This window comes from Alosa pseudoharengus, unplaced genomic scaffold (genome assembly GCF_046254945.1).
Source record: "Alosa pseudoharengus isolate Yale_2024_CS ecotype anadromous, Long Island Sound unplaced genomic scaffold, YU_APseudo_1.1 YU_APseudo_1.1_scf_1, whole genome shotgun sequence".
Lineage (NCBI taxonomy): Eukaryota > Metazoa > Chordata > Actinopteri > Clupeiformes > Clupeidae > Alosa > Alosa pseudoharengus.
In genome coordinates, this window is record NW_027468564.1 from 33,418,262 (window position 1) to 33,430,210 (window position 11,949).

Sequence of the window (11,949 nt, forward strand, 5' to 3'; positions counted from 1 at the left end):
ATGTCAAACTTAACATTGTGGGCTTGTCGAACTGATCCACTGGCTGATTCAGGGATTGCATGGGACCATCTGACTATCAAAGCCTTATGAATAAATAAAAGAAAGGGACCAGCTCTGCAGTTCTAATAATATAATATAATATAATATAATATAATATAATATAATATAATATAATAGAGGTAGGTGTGTGACATTAGAGTTATGTCTTTTTAGAGTATGTTTTTTAGGTTTTTTATTTTCATTATTACTATTATTATTATTTTGCAGATGGTGGCATATAGGCTTTTCGTTGTAGACAGATAAATATATATCTTTCTTATATTTTTCGATTGTAGGCTTTCCTAGATGAGTGTGGTGTAGGCCTACGTCATTTCAGGAAATGTCTCTCTTGAGAAAAAAAAACCCTTGAAAACCCAAACCCTTAACCCATTGTAGGCTACCTAAATAACTAATATTTCACGTATGTGACTGTGTGCACGCAGGTTACTACTGTATTAACTGAGTCGAGGCAGGAAATAACTTTTAGACTTTTGCGCACTGCAAAATATCTGCCGCGGCTCCTTTAAGGCACAGCCGTGTTCTTGAGGAGAGGTGAGTAGAACAGCGCGAGGAAGAGCTAAGGGAATACCTCCCTCTTCCGACTGTAGAAACGAGAACAAGAAAAAAAACGTGACTTGTTTCAGGGTACGCGGCGGAAAGATAATTGGATTCGTTTGGAGTAACACAGTCGAGCGCACCCAAACCTCGAGGAAGAGAGAGAGGGGGAGAGAGCTGGAGATTTCCCCTCTTGGCGATGCGTTACAAATCTGTTCCTGACGCATTCTTTATCAACTACAGTAGTCGAAGTTGTTTCCACTCTCGTCTTTAGTCTTCAGGATAAAAGCGTTGGGAACAAACCTTGAAAACATGACGTGGGGCACAGATTTGTGGGTAAGTTTTCATTTATTTGATGCGTGCGACATGAACGGTGCCAAATAAACAGCGCTGACTTTGGCAACGCATTTGTGTGGTGTTTTAAAACTATTCTAAACACAATTTGCTAAGTGTGTGAGCTATAGTAATTTGTCAACCAGTTCACCTGATGGTCAAACAGGTTTTCCGGCTTCTCCACCTGGTCGTAGTCCTATAGCCTTTTTTGGCTCGCATTTACCTGTGACAACATTATAGGCTACTACGCACAGCAGTGAATGGCTGAGTCTCTCTGTATCGATCACGTAGCCGAGAGGTTCGAGAAGTTGTGCAACCGAAGTTGCAGTTTCGTCTTGCATGGTAGCCCATGTTGCGTGTTTTGAGTGGCTGGCCTATTATGTGAAAGCCTAACTCGAATCTGACTCTTAGTTCTTGAGGATGGAGGCCAACACTCGTGAACACGACTCCGACATGAACTGCTAGTTGGGAAACCCAGCTTCAAAAAGTCCTGTACATTTGCGAAACTTATGACTATAATTACCCACAACTCTTAGTTGAAGTGACATTTCCTGTGTGCCCAGGTAGAACCAGTACAAGGAAGGATTTTCACTGAAGCCTGTTTTCCCACCTCTGACTAATGGTGTATGTGACAGCTGGGTTAACCCAGTTTGCGTGGACCAAACGATTTCCCACGGAGGGGGCTCCCAAGTAAAAAGCCAAGGCTACCTCTAGTCAGTCACCTTTAGGAACCTGTGCTGGGTGTGGCTGGCAGGGTCTTTCTGCCAACCAAACTTCAAGTTATTAATTTATTAGCAGACTATCACCATTACCTTGCTACATACATGTTATTGGGTGAGTGTAACACTATACTTAATAGGCTACAAGTTCATGGACCCCCCCCCCCCCACACACACACACACACAACACACCACTGACACAAACACATGCAATAGAAAGCAGAACAGGGAGATGTTATGTGTTGGTTTCTCTGAGAGGAAAAGAGGAGTCCATCATGGTGTTATTCTTTCACTGATCTAGATTCCTCATATAGAACTCTCAAGGAATTAGAACACTGTAGCAGCACAGAGAGTGGGGGGGGGGGGGGGGTGAGGGAGCGAGAGGAGTAGTGTGCCTGTATCTCTGAGGAGAGAAGGAAGAGAGAATGGGCATCCATCGTCAGTGGATGGTGGGCCTGGTTTTGTGTGTGAAGTAGGCCTTGGAATCCCCTGTGGACAGCTGTGACATGGTGGCCCTTTTTCAGACCTGTCTGCCTGACATACTCGTGTGTGTGTGTGTGTGTAGCATGCATGCATGTGTGTGGAGAAGGGTTTGACTTCACGCAGCAAATTAAACAGAGTCAATGTCCTCTGACTGGACATCATGAAAGTGTGTGTGTGTGTGTGTGTGTGTGTGCGTGCGTGCAGGAGACAGGCTGAAAGAAGGAAGGAAGGGGGGGGGGGTTCTAAATGGTTGAGTCTGACGGTGTGTGGGTGTGTGTGTTGTTTCTGTACAAACTCATGTGGGTGTGTTGAAGAATGTGGGTCTTAGAGAATGGACATTCTGATGCTATGAGTGTACAAGTGTGTCTGTGAGTGTGTGTTTGTGTTTCTATACACTTATGTGTTTTTATTTGTGTGTGCACATTTCTCTCTCTCTCTCTCTCTCTCTGTATGTGTTTGTGTGTGTGTGTATGTATGTGTGTGTGTGAGTGTGTTTGTGTTTCTATAGACTTATGTGTTTTTATTTGTGTGTGTACATTTCTCTCTCTCTCTCTCTCTCTCTCTCTCTGTGTGTGTGTGTGTGTGTGTGTGTGTGTGTGTGTGTGTGTGTGTGTATGTGTACACTCGTGTGTGTGTGTGGGAGTGTATAAGTCCCCAAGGATCAGAGGGAGTCACCCACACAAGTCAGCCAACACTGACAATTCACCAGTGATGTAAGTGTGTGTGTGTGTGCGCACACACACACACACACACACACGTGAGTGTGTGGATGGATGGGTGGGTGTACACTTGAGTTAAAGTTTAATTGAAAAAATATGTCTCTGCTTTTGTATGTTCTCTAAGAGTGTAAGCAGTGAGAAATATCTGCCTTTAGCTTGTGAATGTGTTCTCTCTCTCTCCTTTTTTCACAGACACACACACAATATCAAACAATGTGCCAGTCACAGAAATGACACCAGGTTAGTTCTCAAAATTGAACCCCCAGCAATAGATGACATTACTGCTCTCTCTCACCCACACACACACACACACACAACCTTGGGGTGCGGTGTGTGCAACCATGATCACATCCCTAGTCCCTATGTCACAGCAGTTCTGTTTCCATAGCATAGTAGTAGGAAACGGCTGAGCTCACTGGCAATGTTGTTTCAGCTTGGTGTGTGTGTGTGTGTGTGTGTTGTCAGTCCCACCACTCACCGGGCACCACCAGTCTGAATTAAGCCTGATAGATGATATGGGTTTGTGTTTGTAGTTCACTGATCTTGGGGCATTTTTTTAACATGCTTGAATGGACAGCAGGAGTACTGTCAGCAGTTAGCACTGGAGCAGTTAAGCGTCCTACATACTCGCCAAACCCGACCGGTAGCGCGATAATGTAACGTCACGGGAGCGCCGTAACCATTTATCGCCTACTCGTGCGTGGTGGTCTTAACACTAGTTGTAATACTCTCCTGAACAGAGGTGGCGCTGTTGTGAAAATGCTACCGCTACCTACGTTACACAGTAGAAGACGCTGTCAGAAGCATTGGTGTCAGTAAAAAACACCAGCTAGCCTCTGTGATGGTACAGACTTTGGTTGCTGCTATTCACAACTACCATCATCATTACCATCTAGTTTCCAAGGTGTGTGCAGATAGATAGATATATGGGCCTACTTTAGTCATCCCAAGGGAAATTTGAATGATTTAAACATTTTAGTTAGCTGGCTAGCTAGCTAGTAGCTGGCTGAGTTTGTCTAATTTCCTAAAGTGGAAAGAGAATTTGTTCAGGTCTCAGTAGATATCCTTTGGTTGAAAATAAATCTTTTCTATTCTTTCCTCTTAATTCCATGTGTTGTGACTCCCGCTGGTACCTTTGTTAACTTATCCAGCAAACTATTAAAAATTCAGGACTGTAACAAAACGGTCCTCCGAACTGCAACTCTCGCTTGCCTTCGAACTAGTCCATCTTCCGGTTTCCGGTTTGTCGCGCTCAGCTGAAAAAAATAGAGTGGTGCTCTACCGTGCGCTACCCGGCCAAAATCCTGGCGCGCCAGAGAGATCTACGTCTGAGGGCGTCTTCCATCATCATGTACTATATATATATATATATATATATATATTTTTTTTTTTTTTTTATTACCAAATCGCCAAACTGCACCGGCTAGTATTTGAGACAGGCGTCTATATGAGACAGGCTTTTAATTTCCTTTACACAAAACTTTTCTTCTGCAAAGATGGAAAGTATTATATGAATTATTTCAAACACACAGAATGTCTACCCATATGACTAGGCTATCCGATGATAAGCTTACGGATGATCATTCATTTAGTGTTGATGTTGTTCATTGAGTGAGATAAGATCCAAATAGTGGGGATAGCCAGGACGGATGAAACACGTTTTAATCAAACGTAATTTACAAAGAGAGCGTACCACACTGAAAGCTAATATTTTGTCACTAGCAAGCAACCTTTATCTGTCCTCTGTCAAATGCAATTGCATTTTCAGCCCTGACCAAAACGGTTCAGGAATTATTTATGCAAAAGTGGGACGTGCGTAATGTTTCATTCTCCCTCCTTTTCGGGACGAATGAAACAGCATGAGAGAGAATGAAACGTCATTTCTCCCATATTTTGCTTGGCAAATTTGACAACAGTCAGCTTACATTTCAAATCATAGCCTGCTTCTCTCTCTTTGTCGCCATGGTGATACACATTTAGAAAAAATAATATTGTTTATGAACCATTTTGTTTTGTTGCCAGCATAATTATAGGCTTACCATCGGCCTATCCTTGTCATAAACTATATTGTCTAATGCACAAATTTGAAACAAATGAATCCAACTTTTAGTGTCTTGGCAGAGATTGACAGATTTCCTTTGAAAATGTTCAGGTTTTTCTTGGTGTTCATGATACCGTGCACCTTAGGTTCCCAAGGCCTTTGGGAATAAAAACAATACAATCACAATAGCACAGACCCTCCACCATAATTCTCATTAGGCATGGGGTTCTTTTCAGTATAGTCATTCTTTATATGTATGCCAAACCCACCTAAAATGTTTCTAGCCAAAGGGCACAATTTTCATTTCACCTGACAACCACACTTCCAGACAAAGTCACTGTACCATTCAGTAACTCCTGCCATTTACATTGGTAATTAAATGACTAGACATGCTTTTACCTGGCATGCCCTCTAAATAATAAACAATCTATTAGCACTGAGGTCACAAAGGCGATACCTTTTTCTGTAACTCTCCAACAGTGGTTCTTGTGGATTTTTTTCCTTTCTTACCATCCTCCATAATGTATGTGGGGGCAAGATATGGGTCTTTGTCCAAGCATGCTTGTCACATTTCCAGTGGATTAGATCCTTTCAATCATTGTCTTAACTGTAAATATAGGCATTTTTAACAAAGTATCTAATTTTTAGAGATATTCCCGACTTACAAATGTCAACACACTTTCTTTTTCTTTAATTTAGTGTATTCTCTTGTCTTTCCACTGTTGAAAATTGACTAAAGGATTTAGCCTCTGTCACTTTATTTTCATACATTGGTGAAAAAGAAAGTCATGAACTACTTCTGTAAGTTCACAGACACTCTGATTAACTTAAATAAGTTGAAATTAGATAGGAAAACGCTTCTGTTAGGTTTTGTATATAAGGTTTTTCTAGGGGTGCCAATAAATTATTCTGAGCAATGTGTTTTTGTTAAACATATTTATTTCTTTATGATAATTTCCTTTTTCTCCGAATAAATTTGCTTTCTTTCAAGGGTGGATTGTGAGAGTACAATAAATCACCAAAAGATTATTTTTATACCTGTTTTAGTCAACTTTACCAAAGGTGCCAATAATTCTAGATGGTACTATATATGTGTGTGAGTGTGTGAGAGAGACTTGGTGTTAGTGTAACCAACGAGCAGGTGTGTGTATACTCACACACATGCATGCCTATGTCTTGACTGTCACTTTCTGAGGGGAAGTTCTTAAAACACTGAAAGTTTCGCCTTAACCTCTGAGGTGAACTAGTATAATGTTGTGTGTGTGTGTGTGTGTGTGTGTAAGGCCAACAGATGAACATCACATAGCCGTGGTCAGCATGGTTATCAATTTCTCAGGAGGAAGTAGGCGTGGGAATTACTTGATTCATGATCTTGCTTACACACACACACACACACACACACACACACACACACTCACACTGACACTCAAGCCCAAGTTTAGGAGAGTGACAAAAATGCTCAGTTACTTTTAAGTTATGGAGTGATACAGTAATGGGGAAGCGTTATGCTTTAGTTTACTCCCCCTTTCAATCATCTACAATTAATCATTTAATCGATCCAAATTCACTTGTCAAGCTTTATTGAGAACAGCTTCAATATGGACATTAATACCAAAACACAATGCAAATTTTCCTTGGGCAGCCAAATAATCCAATACCTGTGTAGTCGCAGGAATCTCCTAGGAGTGAGTGAAGTTGTCATTGGACTTTAACATTTATCTAGAAGGTTGCTATAGGTTACAAGTTCACCTCAGTGAGCTTTTATTGGTGACAGATGATAGATAGCCTCTCTCCACTTTGAACACGCATGTTGACTCATAATAGAGACTGAATAAGGTCAAAGGTCAAACAGTGTCCTCATAAAGCCACATATTACAGTATGTGTGTGTGACAGTATCTGGCAGAGGCAGATTGTATCTACACTTTCAAAACTATCTATACTCATTAAGTCTATAACCAGTGTATAGACACATCATTTGCCATTTTGCCAAAAGCATTCAGCTGCTCTTACAGTGAAAAGCCAAATGTGACAGCGTTTGGGATTTGTTCTGTCCAGCGATGCACTGTGACTGGGTGTATGTTTAATTCATACCCTGATTATACTATGACCCCACCAGCCCCTCCCAGCCTGCGTGGTTAAACCCTTTCAGATGATCTAGACTAGGGGTGTGCGAGATATATATCGCCTACGATAAGATTGTGATTGATGTGCAAAATGACAATGTGCAAATTGACATTATCGAGTATTTAAATTACTTTTTACATGAAAAAAAAAACACTCGAAATTACGCATTGAAGCCCCATACATTGACTAAATCAGGAGGTACCATTGGCTGCAGCAGAGCAAGTCACATGGTCGGACACACGTACGCAGTAGCCCAATGTTTATGTGCAGCTACTTAGTTCAGGTGGCATTGATGAGTTAAACAGTCACATTTTTTCCTACACGGTATTATATGGAGAAAAACGTTTGCCTTTCAGTATTTTAAGTCAGTTGTAAACCTAGTGGACTGAAGTTCGCTTTAAATATCAACTTTTATCAAATATGCTAACCGTATTTATGTTTGATTTTCTTATACATTAGCCATAGGCTAACACATTTGTTTCTATTCTTCTAACTATATATATTGCTAGCCTACATGATTGCTCTTAAACATCGAAGGAAATAACAGAGATGTACTTTGTTGGTCTGCTTAGTTTTACAGTAAAGGTTTGCAAGGAATTTCAGCTTCAGACTTTCTCTTGGGATACTCTCAACTAATGTAGCACTGCCACACACACACAAGTTGGGACAGAATTGGAATTGTGTCAGTGTCATAGTGACAATGCATTGGTTGATTTGGTCGAAAAGTCACAGGTTATTGGTTATTATTGTAATGTTATTGTTACTACAAGAAGCTGTAAAGAAACTCAAACAATTTTCAAAGGATATCGGCGCTAATTATCGTTATTGTCAAAATTACAAAAAATATCAATATTATTTTTTGTCCATATCGCCCACCCCAATTCTAGAATGCGGTGGCACGCCTGAGCTTCCATCAACCCAAAAGGGCACATGGTACCCCACTGCTAATCTAGCTCCTCTGGCTACCTCTACCCACATTAAATTGCAAACGCTACTGCTTGCCTATAAAGTAGTCATACAGACATGTGTTACCTTATGACTGTCTCACTCCTCCAATGAACATAATTTAAGTGTATGTCAGATATTGTGATTGTATTGGCAGATATGATATAGGCCTACCTACAACTGTTGCACTCCTCCAATGAACGACACCGGGCTCTTCCACTCGTACGGTCATGGCAATCCAACCCCCCCCCCCCCCCCCCCCCATTGGTGGAACACGCCACCAGGGAAAAGAGGGACGTCTCTCTCTATCTTCAAAAACCTCCTAAAGACCCAACTCTTTCAGGAGAACCTCCTCATCTAGCACTGCTATCAACTGGACATGCTTAATCTAGCACAGTGGTTCTCAAACTTTTCACAATGAGTACCACCTCAGAAAACAATTGGCTCTCCAAGTACCACCACTATGACCGGCATTAAAATACAGTAGCGTAGGCCAATTTAACTACACATTTTACATTGTACATACTGTTTAAAAACTAGTTTAAATTTAACTTCAGTGATCGCGTCATTTAAGGACTTTTTATATATATATATATATATATATATATATATATATATATATATATATATATATATAAATAAAAGTCCTTATATATAATTTGAAGTGGCTATTTAGTCTTTATAAAAACAAAACACCTTGGAGACTCCCAGTAGAGAAAGTCTGCGTACCACCAGTGGTACCCGTACCATAGTTTGAGAACCACTGCTCTAGCACTTACCACTACCATCTTCTTTATCCTGACCCCCCTCCCTCGTCCTCCCCTCCTAGACTTAACTTTGCTTGAACTGACATTCTATTCTATGCAAGTTCTAAGTAGTTATTGCTGCAATAACATGTCACAGTGGCAGTGTACCTTGATTGTTCCCTATTTTGTGAGCCACTATGAATAAAATTGTCTGTTAAGTGACTAATTGTAAATGTTAATCTCACTTCACATTAAAGATGCATATTCTAGGGGAAATATTTGGCATTCTGGCAAAAGATTGTTGATATTTGATCTGATTGGCTAGTCAGGATAATGGCTTGAGGTGGAACAGAGGAGGAAGGACTGAAGGAAGCGGTCTGTGTTTTTCTCCTCTTCTGTCTTTAGCAATCTCTGTTTACGCTTTGCATGATTGGTGAGATTTGAGAGGACAAGGAAGGTGTGGTTGTGGTAGATTTGTTTTTCAATATTTTGGGTTATGACACAGGAGACCAAAAGAATGAACTGTTTTTGACCTGACTCTTGACCTGACATGAATATTTTAGGTGAAGTGGATTTCACACATGTGATAATCAGATGTGTAAATGCTAAAAAGGCTACCCCCCCCCCCCCCCCCCCCAAAGTGCAAATGGAGAACACCTTGAAATGAACAAAATCACATGATCCCTAACTCCTGGAGGGACTGGATAGGTTATGTCCTATGTTATGTCACATCCTGGACAAAACATTTCCTGAACACAATCAACACATGGCCGTGAAGGGGGAGAGGGTCCCACAGCACAATCAGGAAACGCACACCGATGAGATGACTGGTTAATGTGTGCTATTGTTGTCTGATCTCTGGAGCAACTCTGACCGAGTTCTTAAGGCTTAAGGTTTAACACTGGAGCCACACCATGACTGCAGTGGTGGCCTTGGACAGCCAAACACAGACTATTGTGTGCTTATTTATTTATTAATTGTTTATTATGTTTCCTGTTTGTTGTGTGTGTGTGTGTTTGTGCGTTTTACTCCAGGACCAGTATGATAATATTGACAAACACACACTATCAGGCTTGGACCTGATGGATCGCTATGTGAAGTTTGTCAAAGAGAGAACCGAGATTGAGCAAAACTACGCAAAACAACTCCGGTAAGCTTTCTCTCTCTCTTAAAGATTTTATTTTAGCATGTTAGTTCAGAATGAATCTTGTACACCTGTATGCATGTGTCTAAAATACATTCTACAAAGTAAATGCATTTGATACAAGACTAGGGACAAGAGTTGTGAAGAGAGACAGACTTTTAGTACAAGAGTTTGCATTGGACATCAGGCTTGTATTGCAACTGTACAGCCTTGCATTGGAAACTCCCTTTTTTCACTTTCCCTGTGTGTGTGTGTCTGTGTGTGTGTGTGTCTGTGTGTGTGTGTGTGTGTGTGTGTGTGTCAACAGGTCTTTGACTAAGAAGTACCGGCGAGGTAGTAAAGATGAAGCAGAGTTCAAGTGAGATCCTCTCCTCTTTTATACTCCTCCTCCTCCTCCACTCTCATCCTTCTCTTCTCTCATGCTCTCCTCCTCTCTCATCCCTCTCTTGTGTGCTAGACTGTAGTGTGCAAGAGAGAGACGTTTACAGAAAGGTGTGTGTGTGTGTGTGTGTGAGATCATGAGAGAGAGATTAACCAATCCAGTTGTAACTCGGTTCATAGTTTGCAATGGCTAGCCAACCACAGAAGGCCTTACTGCCGTGTCCCCCGCAGGTTCACCAATCACCAGGCATTTCAGGACATCCTGACGGAGCTGAATGACTACGCCGGGCAGAGGGAGGTCGTGGCGGAAAACATGACTGTTAACATCTGTGTCGAGCTCACCAAGATACTCCAAGAGCTCAAGCAAGAGAGGAAGAGTGTAAGAGACACACACATATGTATGTAGATATAGAGAGAGGAAGAGTGTAAGAGACACACACATATGTATGTAGATATATAGAGAGGAAGAGTGTGAGACACACACACATATGTATGTAGATATAGAGAGAGGAAGAGTGTGAGACAGACACAGATATGTATGTAGATATAGAGAGAGGAAGGGTGTGAGACAGACAGATATGTAGATATAGAGAGAGGAGGAGGGTGAGACACACACAGATATGTATGTAGATATAGAGAGAGGAGGAGGGTGAGACAGAGATATGTATGTAGATATTAGAGATGCGCGGTTCGCGGTTACAGCCGCGGACTCCGCGGTTAAACCGCGGATCGGGCGGATGACGTGAAGAAATATAATATTTTAATTAAATTCGGGCGGGTGGCGGTTGAACCAATCAAATGAAAAAAGTATAGCCTATACATTGTTAAATTGTGTTACCTACATCCGAAAAAAACGAGCCCACTTTGAAATAGTCAAATTTTCATCAGGCAGTTTGGCCTAGTTGCTTCTATGCATGCTGCTTTGTTTATCTATCAGAGACGGTGTTGCGGAATTGGTGTATTCCGATGTTTCACTGAGCAACCCCTCACGCACGCACACACACACACACACACACACTAAAGGTAACAAGGTTTAAATTAAGTAGCCTATCGTAGCCTACCAGCATGTTTTTCTCTCCAGTGTGCAATAAGAAAGTAGAATAGGCTACAGTGCAAGTTGACCGATGATTCATCTCCCATGTCGCGTCTCGTTGCAGAGCCTTGGTAGGCCACTAAGCAAATCTGCAACCTATGAGCCCAGCTGCCAGTATTGGAGGAGGCCTAAACATCTCGTAGATGAGACTGACTGGGTTATTTTGTTTCGATATTATATATAAAACGCATAGTCATTTTAGCCTACCATTCAGGGAATAGGCATTTAAAAGGGAGACAGATTATGGTGTGATATGACTCAGAACTGACATCGGGCAATGGCAGTGCGAGATGTTCAGAACGTAAGAGTTAAACTTCTACAAGCTCAGTAACATCCACAGCGGAAAAAAGAAGGTAAGAAAAATAGTCGGAAAACTTAGATGTGTAAGGCAAGCAAGCAAGTTTTTACTAAAAATGTAAACATGCACGTTGCACTGCTGTGCGGTGGGTTACAGTGCGTAAAGTAGCCTATAATGTGAATGACTTGTTATTTTTATTAAGGATTTCTTTCTTTTTGCAAAAAATAAAGTACAATAGGCATTAATTAGTAGGCTAAATAGCAGCATGTTGAAATTATGTGCTAAATTGCGTTTTTTATTACAATGATACAATTGTAGGCTACAGGCT

The 11,949-nt window shown here is 41.2% G+C and overlaps 1 protein-coding gene across 2 annotated transcripts in view; it reads left to right on the top strand.

Moving 5' to 3' along the window:
* Nucleotides 1–584: 584 nt before the first annotated feature.
* The window catches only part of trip10b (thyroid hormone receptor interactor 10b), a 26,686-nt gene continuing 15,321 nt past the window's right edge, over nucleotides 585–11,949 (top strand). For both annotated transcript variants that reach the window (XM_076287680.1, XM_076287689.1), the window contains exons 1-4: nucleotides 585–930; nucleotides 9,740–9,855; nucleotides 10,157–10,207; nucleotides 10,462–10,609. In XM_076287680.1, coding sequence (XP_076143795.1) covers nucleotides 907–930; nucleotides 9,740–9,855; nucleotides 10,157–10,207; nucleotides 10,462–10,609 — 339 coding nt within the window. In that variant the 5' untranslated portion in view covers nucleotides 585–906. The remainder of the gene's footprint in view (nucleotides 931–9,739; nucleotides 9,856–10,156; nucleotides 10,208–10,461; nucleotides 10,610–11,949) is intronic.